General features: G+C 42.4%; 1 protein-coding gene across 1 annotated transcript in view; it reads right to left on the bottom strand.

Annotated features, from left to right (window-relative positions):
• SEC24A (SEC24 homolog A, COPII coat complex component) overlaps positions 1 to 15,977 on the bottom strand; it is a 63,362-nt gene extending 47,385 nt beyond the window's left edge. The window contains exon 1 of the mRNA XM_025433125.3: positions 15,554 to 15,977. Within this exon, the coding sequence (XP_025288910.1) occupies positions 15,554 to 15,650 (97 nt within the window). The 5' untranslated portion in view covers positions 15,651 to 15,977. The remainder of the gene's footprint in view (positions 1 to 15,553) is intronic.
• Positions 15,978 to 16,183: the final 206 nt, after the last annotated feature.

Raw genomic sequence — 16,183 nt, 5'->3', positions numbered from 1 at the left:
AAAAAGTGGAAACAACCTAAATGTCCATCAACTGATGAACAGATAAACAAAAGGGGTATATCTATACAATGGGAATTATTTGGTCATTAAAAGGAGTGAAATATTAATGACATTTTACAACATAGATAAACCCTGAAAACATTATGCTGGTCACAAAAGAGCACACATTGGGGACACTGGGTGGCTCAGTGGTTGAGCATCTGCCTTCAGCTCAGGACGTGATCCTGGGATCAAGTCCCGCATTAGGCTCCCTACAGGGAGTTTGTTTCTCCCTCTCCCTCTGCCTGCCTCTGCCTCTCTTTCTGTGTCTCTTGTGAATAAATAAAATCTTTAAAAAAAAAAAAGAGCATACACTGTATGATTCATTGATATAAAACATCCAGAACAGCAAAATCCACAGATACAGAGATTTGTGGTTGCAGGGGATGGGGGAAGGAGGCAGTGGTGAGTACAAATGGAATAGTTTCTTTGGGGGGGGTTATAAAAATATGATAAAATTGATAGTAGTGATGGTTGCAACACCCTGTAAATACACTTAAAAATCACTGAATTGTACATTTTAAAGGTGTTATTAAAAAATCCCTAAAACTATCACTTCTACTCAGGAATATACTGTTATTTCTGTGGCTAAAATTAGACAATAAAAGGAAGTAAGATTTTTTTTTTTTAAGATTTTCTTTCTCTCTTTGAGAGAAAGAGCATGAGCATGAGCAGGGAAGAGGGACAGAGGAAGAAAAGGAAACAGACTCCCTGCTGAGCGGGGAGCCCCACATGAAGCTCTATTCTAGGACCCTAGGATCATGACCTGAGCCAAAGGCAAACGCTTAACCCACTGAGCCAGCCAGGTGCCCCAAGATAAACATTTTTTAAAAGACAGCACTCAGGGGTGCCTGACTGGTTCAGGTGGTAGGGTGTGCAACTCTTTTTTAAATATTTTATTTACTTAGGGACACCTGGGTGTCTCAGTGGTTGAGCATCTGCCTCCAGCTCAAGGCATGATCCTGGAGTCCCGAGATCGAGTCCCACATCGGGCTCCCTGCATGGAGCCTGCTTCTCTCTCTGCCTATGTCTCTGCCTTTCTCTCTGTGTCTCTCATGAATAAATAAATAAAATCTTTAAAAAATTTTTATTTACTTATTTATCTGAGAGGGAAAGAGAGAGGAAGAATGAGGAGGAGCAGGAGACAAGCAGATTCCGTGCTGAGCTTGGAGCTCTACTCAAGGCCTGATCTCATGACCCTAAGATCATGACCTGAGCAGAATTCAAAAGTTGGGGGCACATGGGTGGTTCAGTGGCTTAAGCGTCTGCCTTCAGCTCAGGTCATGATCTCATGGTTCAGAGATGAAGCCCTGCCTCAGGCTCCCTGCTCAGCAGAAAGCCTGCTTCTCCCTCTCCCTCTGCCTCCTTCCTCCTACTCATGCTCTGTCTTGATCTCTCAAATAAATAAACAAAATCTTAAAAAAAAAAAAAAAGGGAAAAGAAAAGAATTCAAGAGTTGAATGCTGGGGAATCCCTGGGTGGCTTAGTGGTTTAGTGCCTGCCCTTGGCCCAGGGTGTGATCCTGGAGTCCTGGGATCAAGTCCCACATCAGGCTCCCTGCATGGAGCCTGCTTCTCCCTCTGCCTGTGTCTCTGCCTCTCTCTCTCTCTCTCTCTCTCTCTCTCTCTCTGTATCTCATTAATAAATAAATAAAATCTTAAAAAAAAAAAAGAGTTGGATGCTTAATGCAGTGAACCACCCAAGCACCCCAGCCCCTAATCTTTAAATATGTACCTATAACAAAAACCCTCATCTTTGAGTTTAATAAATGTATATGGTAAAGTCACTGTCAACTGATATCAATTACTCCACTTAATGGTGAAATACCTCATAAATAAATAAGCTATTTGAAAATTTCCTACTCCTTTTCCTTTTAGCTCCAGCCACACCTACCCTCTTAATGTTCCTTCCACAAGCTTAATATGCTCCCACCATAGGGTTCTTCACTTTTTACTCTGCCAAGAATGCTGTTCCCCTGGATAATCTCACTCAATCTCTTTATTTTGAATAATCTCCTCAAAGAAGCACTACCTGAACACATCTCAAATAGCATCTTTCATTCTTTTCACCTCTGACCCTGATTTATTTTTCTTTCTAGTGTTAAAGTGACACCACATTATTTATTTATAGTCTATCTCACTATAACATATGGTCCAAGAAGATAGGGACTTTATTTGGAGAAATGTGATAATCAACTGTAATAAAGACTAGTTTCTTTTTTTTTTTTTAAGATTTTATTTATTTATTCATAGACACACAGAGAGAGAGAGAGACAGAGACAGAGAGACAGAGACACAGGCAGAGGGAGAAGCCGACTCTATGCAGGGAGCCCGATGTGGGACTCAATCCCAGGTCTCCAGGATCAGGCCCTGGGCTGAAGGCGGCACTAAACCACTGAGCCACCCAGGCTGCCCAAAGACTAGTTTCAAACGTTATTGTGATCACCTGATGGAATCCGTTAAAAGTAAAAAACTTATTTCATGATATGACACCATGTTAGATATTCTTATAAGCAATACTTTTAAATAAACTTAGGGCACCTGGGTGGCTCAGTCAAACAGCCCACTCTTGATTTCCGCTCAGGTCATGATCTCAGGATTGTGAGATCAAGCCCTACTCAGTGTGGACTTGCTTAAGATTTTCTGTCTCCTTCTGCCCCTACCCCCTTTCACAATTAATTAATTAATTAATTCCCCTCTCAGAATTAATTAATTCTAAATAAATAAATAAGCTAAAAGGCAAAGTAGTCCTTTTCCTAAAAAATTCAGTCCTCAAGACATGGAGAGGGGGATGAGGTGTAAGCATCCACACTGGAGGCAAGCTGGTATAGAATGAGGAAGCAACACCAGCAATGGGAGAATGGTTATATACAAGAGAATTGACCAAATAAATACATATAGGAATCCCTGGGTGGCTCAGCGGTTTGGCGCCTGCCTTGGGCTCAGGGCATGATCCTGGGATCCGGATCAAGTCCCACATCAGGCTCCTTGCAGGGAGCCTGCCTCTCCCTCTGCCTGTGTCTCTGCCTCTCTCTCTTTCTGTCTCTCATGAATAAATAAACAAATCTTAAAAAAAAAAAAAATACTGAGGGACGCCTGGGTGGCTCAGCGGTTGAGCACCGGCCTGCCTTTGGCCCAGGGCGTGATCCTGGGGTCCCAGGATCAAGTCCCGCATTGGGCTCCCCATAGGGAGCCTACTTCTCCCTCTATGTCTCTGCCTCTTTTTGTGTCTCTCATGAATAAATAAATAAATCTTAAAAAACAAACAAACAATGATAGCCTCCAGCAACTATAAAAGGCAAAACATTCTTTGTTAGAGCTTCGGATAAGGAATGGAGCTCTAACGACCTATTTCCGGCTTCTGACCTCCCCAACTTTAAAATGACAATTTTGTGTTGTTTTAAGCCACCAAATTTATGGCAATTTGTTATAACAGCAATACAAACTAATACATCGTAAGAATATGATTTATATGAAACACAGTGATGCTTCTCACAGAGTTAGTATTCAATAAATGTTTGCTGTCTTCATCGAAGAAAACATATATTTGTGCCCTTAACACTGCAGCACTCACATCTGTTCATAAACCAAATAATTTCATCTGAACTAAACATTTTTTTAATCTTTCATTTAGTTAAAAACTGATCCTATAATTAGTCTAAATTATTCACCTTATTCCAAATAGTTAAGAACATTCTATTTATGTCATCATTGAAATAAACACATTTATCAATACCATCAGAGAAACAAAGGTCCACTCCAACCCTGCCCTCAAGTAGCTTGTGGTCCAGATTGGAGGACAAAGAACCAGGCATGGACAATAAAGTATGATGTGACAAGTGGCAACTCAGGACACTGTGAGAGCACCAAGGAAGCAGCACTTAGGTTAAACTGAAGGCAGAAAGGTAGCAGAGATAATTTCCTGAGAAAGGGAAGTTTCAACTAGGATCTTAAGAGACAATCAGATTTAGTTCCAGGAAAAGGAGTATCAAGAATGTTTCCAGAAAAAGGAGCAAGATGTACAACAGCCTGTGGTCAAAAAAGGGTGTTGTGAAAAAAGTTCAGCATAACAGAACAAAAGTCAAGTGACTGAAGCAAATGTCTGAAGTGAAACATGAGTTCAGAACTATTCCCTTAATGAATCTGTATTTCAGGGGCACCTGCATGGCTCAGTCAGTTAAGCGTCCAACTCTTGATTTGGGGCTTAGTTTTTTATCTTAGGGTTGTAGGATGGAGACCCCAGTTGGGCTCCATGCTCAGCGCCAAGTCTCCTTGTTCCTCTCCTTCTGCTCCAACCCTGATCACTCACACTCTTTCTTTTTTTCTCTCTCATAAATAAACAAAATCTTAAAAAAAAAAAAAAGTCTAGATTTCAGCCTAAGGGCACTAGAAGAACTTTGGAAAGGCTACCTTGGGACATTTTAAATTTGCACAAAAGAGAACTTCTCGGGGATTAGAGGAGAGATTAGAGACTGAAAGGAATCTATTGCTGTAGTCCAGGCAAGAAACCATTGACTAAATAGCAGCAGTGGGAATCCAGAGATCTTTAAATCAATAAAAACATTTGCCAAAAACTAATTCATAAGCATATTGTGGGACATGTGGATAAAAACAGACATCTCGGGCAGCCTGGGTGAGGCAGCCATTTAGCGCCACCTTCAGCCCAGGGTGTGATCCTGGAGACCTGGGATTGAGTCCCACGTCAGGCTCCCTGCATCGAGACTGCTTCTCCCTCTGCCTGTGTCTCTGCCTTTCTCTCTCTCTCTCTCTCTCTCTCTGTGTGTGTCTCTCATTCATTCATTCATTCATGAATGATTAAAAAAAAAGACATCTCACAGCCTGGTTTTATCATAAGATTTGTATTTTTAGGGCAGCGGGGGGGGGGGGAGGGTGCTCAGTGGCTTAGGGCCGCCTTCAGCCCAGGGTGTGATCCTGGAGACCCGGGATCGAGTCCCGCATCGGGCTCCCTGCGTGGAGCCTGCTTCTCCCTCTGCCTGTGTCTCTGCTCTCTCTCTCTGTCTCTCATGAATAAATAAATAAACTCTAAAAAAAAAAAAAAAAAAAAAAGATTTGTATTTTTATTTATTGTTTTATCATAGGCTAATGCAAAAAAGGCCTTTGAGCCACGTGCTGCCAAATGAAAACTAGGGATCATCAAAATGCACAAAATAGGGGCACATGGATGGTTAAGAGTCCAAGTCTTGGTTTTGGTTCAGTTCGTGATCTAGGGTCCTGGGACTGAGCCCCATATCAGGATCCTTGCTTAGCGCAGAGCCGACTTATCAAGATTCTGTCTACTTTGCCCCTCCCCGCCATATGCTCTCTGTCTTTCAAATAAATAAAATCATTTTTTTAAGTGCACAAAATAAATAGGTGCCTGACTAGCTCTGTCAGTAGAGCATGTGACTTTAAAAAAAAAAAAAAGAGGGCAGCCCGGGTGGCTCAGCGGTTTAGCGCTGCCTTCAGCCCAGGGCTGGATCCTGGAGCCCTGGGATGGAGTCCCACGTCAGGCTCCCTGCATGAAGCCTGCTTCTCCCTCTGCCTGTGTCTCTGCCTCTCTCTCTCATTCTGTGTCTCTCATGAATAAATAAATAAAATCTTTAAAAAAAGAGAGAGAGAAAGAAAAAAAGATTGCTGGGCTTAAACCTTACTTAAGTCATTAATAAATTAAGGAGCCCATGAAAATTACAGATTAGAGATTATGAATCAGTCCAGAACACACCTCTGTGGCATGTGAGTTATTCTGACCATAGGGCATGAGTTCCTGAAATCTTTTATCCATCCAAAATAGAGCGTCCCAAAAGAATGCCAAAAATTCAATTATCATAAATCTCTAACCCAGGAACAACCAAAGATAACTGACTCTTATCATCTGAGAAGTTTCCACACCACACCTAAACATACACTGTCACAAAACTATCAAATCTCCCATTTATTCTACTAAGACCCTATTTATTTTTCATAAAAATCAGTTTGTTTCCTCTTACATGCCCTTCTCTTCTTCCCCTTCCCCTATTAAGATTGTACCTAAGTCACAAATTCTATCTGCCTCCTTGAGTCATTTTTGTAAACTCTCATACTACATAAGAAAATGATGTCTTCTTTCTTGATAATCTGTCTCTTGCCAGTTTAATTCACAGGCCCCCAAACACCCAATCTAACAATGTAGAAAAAGTTCTTCCCCAACAACTGAAAACAAGTCTCACCTTTTTTTTTCATTTTGTAAAAGATTTTATTTATTCATTCATGAGAGATACAGAGAGAGAGGTAGAGACATAGGCAGAGGGAGAAGCAGGCTCCATGAGGGGAACCTGATGCTGGACTTGATCCCAGGCTGCTGGGATCACGACCTGAGCCAACCTGAGCTCAACCACTTAACCACCCAGGTGCCCCCTTTTCTTCATTTTTTAAGATTTTATTTATAAGAGAGAGAGAGAAAGAGAGAATGAACTGGGGGAGTAGAGGGAGAGGGAAAAGAAGACTCCTCATTAAGTGCGAAGCCTGATGTGGGGCTCAATCCAGGACCCCAAGATTATAACCTGAACCAAAGTCAGAGGCTTTACTGACAGTCACCTAGGTGCCCCTCATTTTTTTTTTAAGTAGGCTCCATGCCCAGTGTGGAGCCCAATGTGGGGCTCCAACTCACGACCCTGAGATCAAGATCTGAGCTAGGATCAAGAGTCAGACGCTCAACCCACTGATCCACCTAGGTGGCCCTTGTCTTTAAAAAAAAAAAAAAGAAGGGGATCCCTGGGTGGCGCAGCGGTTTAGCGCCTGCCTTTGGCCCAGGGCGCAATCCTGGAGACCCGGGATCGAGTCCCACATCGGGCTCCCGGTGCATGGAGCCTGCTTCTCCCTCTGCCTGTGTCTCTGCCTCTCTCTCTCTCTCTCTCTGTATGACTATCATAAATAAATAAAAAAAATTAAAAAAAAAAAAGAAGAACAGTGACCATGATAATCACCCAAATGATGTTCCAACATTCAAAATTAAAACAATCCGATCAATTTTGGCTTCAGCCAAACATAATCCATTGGAGTAATGTTTTAACTTTGAACTGTACTGCTTTTGCAGATGTTTTTTAATGTTTTAGTTTTACCTTGTACAACAGCTATAAACCTATGAAGTTTATGCCTAGGTTTTCTGTTTGCATATACATTTTATAAAAAATAAAATGGGGTTGCAAAGAAATACTTAACATCTAATATAAGTTTCATAAAACTGACTGAAGAAATACAACTGATGGGATTTGATGTGGAAGTGATTATGTGAATTCATGTGGAAGTGAACAGAGGAAGCAATCAGGGATAACTCCCCAGATTCTAACCTGAACAACTCAGTGGATGGCAGTACCATTCACTGGATAGAAGGAAAGGAAAAGAAAAGAATTGGGGAAGGCTGAGAAGAGAAAAGGGAAGAAAGACTGAAGAATTATTTTTTTTTAAGATTTTATTTATTTATGAGAGACACACAAAGAGAGAGGGGGGCAGAGACACAGGCAGAGGGAGAAGCAGGCTCCATGCAGAGAGCCCGACATGGGACTTGATCGCAGGTCTCCAGAATAAGGCTCTGGGCCGAAGGTGGCGCTAAACCGCTGAGCCACCTGGGCTGGCCTGAAGAATGATTTTAAAGATACTTTCAGGTGCCACCAAGAAATCCAAGTACAGATGTACAAGAGAAAGAGATTTATCTGCAGCCAAAGATATGGGTTTCTACTTACGATATAACGTTGGCAATCACTGGCATATGTACAACATTTGATACCATGGGGATTAATGATATTGAGGAAATATGTACAGAGTAAGAAACCATGCCACAGAAATGATGTGAAATAATGTTTATAGCTATTTTTTGGAGATTTTTTAAAGGCTTTTTGTTTTGTTTTGTTTTAGTACAATCTCTATAGCCAATGTCAGACTTAAAATCATAAGAGCCCGTGCTCTACTGACTGAGCCAGCCAGATGTCCCTAAATATTTTAAAGTAATCTCTACACCCAACATGGGATCCAAACTCACAACCCTGAGACCAAGAGCCACATACTGTACTGACTGAGCCACCTAGGCACTCTTATTGTTGTTGTTTTTTTTTTTTTTAAAGAAAGAAAAAGAAGAGAAACAGGTCAGAATGCTGACAAACATTTAAGAAAGAGAAGAAAAAAAGCAGTAAAAAAAGGTAGAAATATTGAGAACATTGCTGTTGAGAAAGAGCAACCAAATCAGAAGGGTCTTAAAACAAAACAAGTAATGTTAAAGGGTATCAGATGTTGCTTGAAAAATAACAATGATGGGCAGCCCGGGTGGCGCAGTGGTTTAGCGCTGCCTGCAGCCCAGGGGCGTGATCCTGGAGACCCTGGATCGAGTCCCATGTCGGGCTCTCTGCATGGTGCCTGCTTCTCTCTCTGCCTGTGTTTGTGCCTCTCTCTCTCTCTCTCTGTCTCTATGAATAAATAAATAAAGTCTTAAAAAAAAAAAAGAAAAATAACAATGAAAAATGAAATATATATTTTTATTTAATAACCAAAAAGTCATTTGTAGCCTTATTTAGGGCTGTTTTGAGGGAAGAATGGAAATAGAAACCAAATTCAGAGAAGTTAAAAAGGCAAAGAAGCAAACAAGGAATTAAAATAAAAGAAGATGGGGCACCTTGTGTGGTTCAGTAGGCTGAGGATCTGACTTGGTTTCTGCTCAGGTCTCAGTCTTCAGGTCCTGAGATCAAGCCTGTGATGTACTCCATGCTCAGCACGGAGTCTGCTTGTCCCTCTCCCTCTGCTTGTCCCCCTGCTCTCTCGCTCTCACTCTCTCAAAATAAATATATAAAATCTTTAAAGTAAAAGCAGATGATTGCTTCTCAATTATCCAAACAACAGCTTTAGAATCAAAGATATAGGGCAGCCCGGGTGGCTCAGCGGTTTAGCGCCGCCTTCAGTCCAGGGCGTGAACCCGGAGACCCGGGATCGAGTCCCACATCGGGCTCCCTACATGGAGCCTGCTTCTCCCTCTGCCTGTGTCTCTGCCTCTCTCTCTCTCTCTCTCTCTCTCTCTCTCTCTCTGTGTCTCTATGAATAAATAAATAAAATCTTAAAAAAAAATAGAATCAAAGAGATAGAGGTTCCACCCTTGTAAATTTCTATTCTGTAGTACTCAATGAGGTCCCAGAATCTCCATTAGTGAAAATTTTATGTACTAGTGGTTCTCATGTACTTCAGAATAAAGCTATCAAGTTTAGAAACCACTGATGTGTCAAAATGATTGATATATGATTATTCATGAAAGCTAACATGCAAAAATTAAAAGATACTTCTACATACCACCCCAATGAATATAAAATAAATTTTAATTTTACAAGTTTCTACAAGAAAGCCTACTGAGCAGTCACAAAATCACAATCCATAAACTATCCTTTTCATGCAAATTTAACACTCAGGGGAAAAGATGTTGCCCAGAATGGTTTCTCCTAAAATTTCAAGAAAGATAAAGACCTACGATCTTCACATTCTTAAGCAATTCATTCATCAATCCATTCAGTAAATACATATGGAGCTACTATTTTCCAGGGACAGTTCACATTTTCCATCTATCATACATGAATCCAACTGAATAACCAATTCAAATTAATTCAAGGGGGATCCCTGGGTGGCGCAGCGGTTTAGCGCTTGCCTTTGGCCCAGGGCGCGATCCTGGAGGCCCCGGGATCGAATCCCACGTCAGGCTCCCTATATGGAGCCTGCTTCTCCCTCTGCCTATGTTTCTGCCTCTCTCTCTCTCTCTCTCTCTCTCTCTCTGTGACTATCATGAATAAATAAATAAAATATTTAAAAAAAACAAATTAATTCAAGGCTCTTAGAGTATGGGTTCTACTAATTATGGTGTCATACATGGAAGTATAAATAAAAGTTAGAGAAAAGAAACCAAGTATTCAAAAATATAATATTTGAGACAGCAATATTTTCTTTAAACTTTGAAAAGTTCCTTTTTTTGTCTGTATATGCTTTTAAATACAAGAGGTTTGAAGGATAAATTAACTACCAGGAAAAAATTTTCACCCCACGCATCAAAATATATTCTAATCACTTAGCTAACCAACTTTACGTGCAACAAATGGATGTCTCTGTACTGAACACAGAGCCATTGGTGGGGCTCAGTCCCATGACCCTGAGATCGTGACCTGAGCCGAAATCAAGAGTCAGATGCCCAGCCATCTGAGCCACCCAGGCACCCCTCTATTGCTTTCTTTCAACAGCTTAAGTTCTCATACACATACACAAAAAGTTTATAGAAGTCCACAGTTACTGCCCCTACTGAAAACATGAAAGGACCACAATAATCATTGCTATAGACCACATGCTAACTTTATTCATAGCATGCTTTGATCACGACTAGAGACTTCCTATATCAAGTACACAATCATAAACATGGTTTATATCATAGTGAAACTAAAAACGATCTACATTTCTGTCATATCTACAATAAAGATAGCACAAGTCTAGCATTTAAATTGATGACCAAACACCACCCCCCAACATATTTTATGGTTTTGGCTAATACTGTAGAAAAATAAGCTGAAAAATTAATCGGAAAAAAAGGAGTTGGAAATGAGCTCTAATCCTATATGAAGTGAATACATGTTTAGGGACTTAAATTGCAAAATATCCAACTCTAAAACTTTTATTCAATAAAACTGGTAACTCCTAAAATGTGCTAGACACCATGTGAAAAGCTGGAGAGAAGATGATCTGCAATCTAGGTGGGACAGAGAGTGGCAAATATCCTTCTGACCTTTATATAGGAAAAAGTGAATATTACATAAATATCACAAAAACAAAATGAGTAAAACTGCAGTTTCTAACTGCCTTGGCAAATTGAATCAAATAGTCAATAAACAAGCTAATTAAAAGTGGGAATCATGGGATGGCTCAGTGGGCTAAGCAGCCGACTTGATTTTGGCTCAGGTAATGATCTCAGGGTTATGGGATGGAGCCCTGCATTGGGCTCTGCACTCAGTGCAAAGTCTGCTTGTCCCTCTCCCTCTTTTCCTCTCTCCAATCCCCCACCCTGCGTGCATGCACTCTGTAAAAGAAATAACTATGGGACGCCTGGGTGGCTCAGCAGTTGAGCATCTGCCTTCAGCTCAGGACATGATCCCAGAGTTCCGGGATCGAGTCCCGCATCAGGTTCCTGCATGGAGCCTGCTTCTCCTCCCTCTGCCTCTCTCTCTGTCTCTCATAAAATAAAATAAAAAATAAAATAAAATAAAATAAAATAAATAAAATAAATAAAATAAATAAAATAAAATAAAATAAAATAAAATAAATAAAATAAAATAAATAAAATAAAATAAAATAAAATAAATAAAATAAATAAAATATAAAATAAAATAAGAAAGAAAGAACAGACTTAAAAAAAAAAAAAGTGGGAGCCATGAGGAACACCTGGATGGCTGGCTCAGTCAGCAGAGCATGCAACTCTTGATCTTGGGGTTGGGAGTATGAGCCCCACACTGGGTGTAGAGATTACTTAAAAAAAACTAAAAATAAAGAAAAAAATAAAATCTTTAATCAAAAAAAAAAAAGTGGGAGTCATGATTTGCCTTTAGCCTTATTACATAACAATAAGATGAAGATATGTCAGTTTAAAGCCTTGAAGTTTTAGGGATGCCTGTGTGGCTCAGCAGTTGGGCACCTACCTTCAGCTCAGGTCGTGATCTTGGGATTCGGGATCGAGTCCCCCATCAGGCTCCTTGCATGGAGCCTGCTTCTCCCTCTGCCTGTGTTTTTGCCTCTCAGTCTGTGTCTCTCATGAATAAATAAATAAATCTTAAAAAATAAATAAAATAAAATAAAATAAAATAAAATAAAAGGGTGACTAGGTGGCTTAGTTGGTTAAGCGTCTGTCTTCAGCTCAGATCATGATCTCCGGGTCCTGGGATGGAGCCCCACATCAGGCTTCCCACTCGGTGGGGAACCTACGTCTCCCTCTCCCTGCTACTCTCCCTTCTTTCTCTCTGTCAAACAAATAAAATCTTTAAAAAATAGGGAGAGAGGGAGAGAGAGGGAGGGAGAGAGAGAGAGATAGAGAGATATCACAACTCCAGATTGATCTTTTTATAAAAAATAAAACAAAATAAAATTAAAATAAAATAAAAAGCTACACTGAATTTACAGTATGAGTATTCAAAAGAATATTTAAGCAGCAATAAGTGCCTTGAAAAAGTTAACCAAGAGGGATCCCTGGGTGGCGCAGTGGTTTGCCGCCTGCCTTTGGCCCAGGGCGCAATCCTGGAGACCCGGGATCGAATCCCACGTCGGGCTCCCGGTGCATGGAGCCTGCTTCTCCCTCTGCCTATGTCTCTGCCTCTCTCTCTCTCTGTGACTATCATAAATAAATAAATAAATAAATAAATAAATAAATAAATAAATAAAGTTAACCAAGAGAGCTGCCTGGGTGGCTCAGTGGTTGAGCATCTGTCTTTGGCTGAGGTGGTGATCCCGGGATCTGGGATCGAGTCCCACACTGGGCTCCCTGCATGGAGCCTGCTTCTGCTTCTCCTCTACCTCTGTCTCTGCCTCTCTCTCTCTCTCATTCTGTCTCTCATGAATAAATAAATAAATAAATAAATAAATAAATAAATAAATAAATAAATAAATAAAATCTTAGGGAAAAAAAGTTTAAAAAAAAAAAGTTAACCAATAAAACCAGATTCCAGGACTGAAGTTTTTTTCACCTAGAGAAATACCCTCTCCAATTTTCCACCACATCTCTACTGTTGTCACTGTTCGCGATATGAAGAAACCCAGTACAAGCCATCAGCCATTTTACTGAGAATAATTCTACAAAAACTTTAGAAATGGGGATTTAAAGACTTTCAAAATTATATTTTAAAAAGGATACATGGGGATCCCTGGGTGGCGCAGCGGTTTGGCGCCTGCCTTTGGCCCAGGGTGCGATCCTGGAGACCCGGGATCGAATCCCACGTCGGGTTCCCGGTGCATGGAGCCTGCTTCTCCCTCTGCCTGTGTCTCTGCCTCTCTCTCTCTCTCTGTGACTATCATAAATAAATAAAAATTAAAAAAAAAAAACAAATAAAAAGGATACATGTATTTGTAACCTTATGATTTCTTTTCTAAGTGAATCCCCAATTTTTTATTGTTACATATATATTTTTTAATTTTTTTTAAATTTATTTATGATAGTCATCACAGAGAGAGAGAGAGAGAGAGAGGAGAGACAAAGGCAGAGGGAGAAGCAGGCTCCATGCACCGGGAGCCCGACGTGGGATTTGATCCCGGGTCTCCAAGATCGTGCCCTGGGCCAAAGGCAGGCACCAAACTGCTGCGCCACCCAGGGATCCCCTATATATTTTAATTTTTTTTTAATTTTTTTTAAATTTTTATTTATTTATGATAGTCACAGAGAGAGAGAGAGAGAGGCAGAGGGAGAAGCAGGCTCCATGCACCGGGAGCCCGACGTGGGATTCGATCCCGGGTCTCCAGGATCGCGCCCTGGGCCAAAGGCAGGCGCCAAACCGCTGCGCCACCCAGGGATCCCATATATATTTTAATTTTAATGCAGAGTCAGATTTTAGAAGCTGTACAAAGGAGAGCCAAAAACACTTTACACATTCATGATTAGCTTTAGTATTTTTTACGGTACATACTGAAAATGTTATCATTTACTAGTAAGGAATGCCAAGTGTGTCCATCACCATTTGAATAGCTTGTAGGGGATTTGTGATTTCTTCCATGTTGTCTCTTCTCAAAACCCAATCTGGTTTAATTAAGTCTTGAAACTATTCTGGGCAACTTGTGTACAAGGACTGTTTCCTTGTTCTCTTTTACATTTCCAAGGACAGAACTTAGAAGGTGTGCAAGAAATATCTCTTGGATAGGATCAAATCAACATAGCAACAAAATCTTTTATACTACATATCACAATGGCTAATTTCCTTTAATACTTCAAAAATACCACAACTACACTTACATATTTGCAGGATGTATTTTTGTTGTTGTTGTTGTTGTTGTTAAGATTTCATTTATTTATTCATGAGAGACACAGAGAGAGAGAGAGAGAGAGAGGCAGAGACAGGCAGAGGGAGAAGCAGGCTCCATGCAAGAAGCTGGGGGTGGGACTCGATCCTGGGTCTCCAGGATTAGGCCCAGGGCTGAAGGCGGCGCTAAATCACTGAGCCACCCGGGCTGCCCAGGATTTGTCTTCTAAAGCTCACATAAAATTCCAATTTATAGGTTTTAAGAAGAAGCTATAGCTATGTGACATTTTTTTAACATAAAAGTGAAAGCCTTAAAATGATTTCATTCTCAGTATAAATGTTACTAAATAGCTTAGAATAAAATGTAGTTTATATAATCTGTTACCACAAATGAGAAAGAACGATTCATTCAACCTAACGCCATTACAGTGCTTACCACTTATTCTTGCTTCTGCCTACATACCTGCCTACTCACAGACATTTTTAAAAGTCTTTTAGAGCCTTCTTTGTAAAGCAAACAGCAGTCTTCTCTTAAAAACACTGTCAATTAGCTATTTTAGTCTCTGGCTATTTTCCCAAACTTCACGACAATCTTAGGTTCTAGTGGGCGATTGAAGTATATTAGTTTTATACGACTAGTTTTGTTTCAACCAGCCAAAGATTTATAGGTAAATCAGTAACTTGGCAAGATATTAGCAAAAAAAAAAAACAAAAAAACAAAAAAAAAATCTTTCTCTAATGGGTAACAATTATTGTAAGTTCAGCAAATCACAAGGTAGGACGATGTAAAGAATCCTAGAAGAGGCAGCAAACTATGTAACTCTCACACCAAGTGGCAAAGTGTAGTGCCACACGTACACTATCGAGGGAGGTTCAACCACTTTCCTAAGTGCGTAAAGAGCCCTAGAAATCAAACAGGAGATGGTCCCTTATTATTTGGTCCTTCCAAAGCTGAAACACTGAACAGGTGGCATAAGTACAATTTGGGTAAGGTTCTGGGAGACATGAGCAGGGCTTCAAGGGGACTCCCAAAAGCACAATCATTCACGTCCACAAATTGAGACTAGGTACGCCCCCCACCCCCACCGCAGGCCCTGCAGAACTGAAATAAATCAGCATCCCCCTCCCGCCCCCCGCCGGACGAAAACTGCTCTCTGGAAGACAGGGTGAAGTGGCAAGGAGGGGGAAAGCACATAAACAGGCACTAGGAGTCCTGAGGTATGCACCAAGTCTGTATTTCTCACCCATGTATACCCAGCGTTGCTCCATTCAGCTAGCGCTCATTACCTGCTCCCCGAACGCACGAATGAACCCACAGGAGACCCCCTAAGACGAGCCCCGGCTGCAGCGGCGTACCGCTCCGCCCAGGCGCCCACCACCCCCCGTTCATTGGCCCGACCGGGAGGTCACCGTCTCCGGTGGCCACAGGCAGCCGCAGTAACCAAAGGTCAGCTGGAGCCGGAGCCGGAGCCGGAGCCGGAGCCGGAGCCCGGGCCCAGGCCCCGCCGGCCGGCCGCCCCAGGAGGGACTCACCGTTGGTGTAGACAGACCCCGAGGCCGAGGCGGCCCCGTTCTGGGCCTGCAGGCCGGTCAGGGCGCCGCCGGAGGCCGGTATCCCCGGCTGGGACATGACGACAGTGCGTGTCGGGGTTGGAAGGGGATGGTCGGGGTCTGAGACACCGCCAACCAACAGCTGAACGACGACTGCTGGAAGCGGAGGGCAGGAGCTAACGACTCAGGACGGAGGCGAGGAGGAGAGAGGGCGGTGCATCAAGCCCTAGGCACGGCGCGGCATTCTTCCCAGCCCGCCAGCGGCCACCGCTCGGCCTGGGAGCTGGGGCTTGGGTGTCGGACCGGACGGGCCGAGAACGCCAGGCTGGAAGGCGGCAGCCTAGCGAGACAGGAGAGAGGCCCCGGCCGGAAGTGCCTGTCAGCCGCTGGCCGCGCAGGCGCAATCGGGACACGTGGCACTTCCGGCTCCGGGCTCGCAGCCGCCGCCGCGGTCGGGACGCTCTCGTCTCCCCGTCGGGGCTGCCCGGAGGCCACCTGACAGCTCCGGGTGTCCCAGCGCGAAGCACCGTGCTCGACCTCGCCTGCCACGTCACGGAGTCTTACGGCCGGCCGGAAGTGGCGTGTGTCACCGCTACGGAAATCCCCGCCGTA

Source organism: Canis lupus, chromosome 11 (genome assembly GCF_003254725.2).
Source record: "Canis lupus dingo isolate Sandy chromosome 11, ASM325472v2, whole genome shotgun sequence".
In the NCBI taxonomy this organism is placed as follows: domain Eukaryota; kingdom Metazoa; phylum Chordata; class Mammalia; order Carnivora; family Canidae; genus Canis; species Canis lupus.
This window is presented reverse-complemented; position numbering and strand designations above follow the sequence as displayed.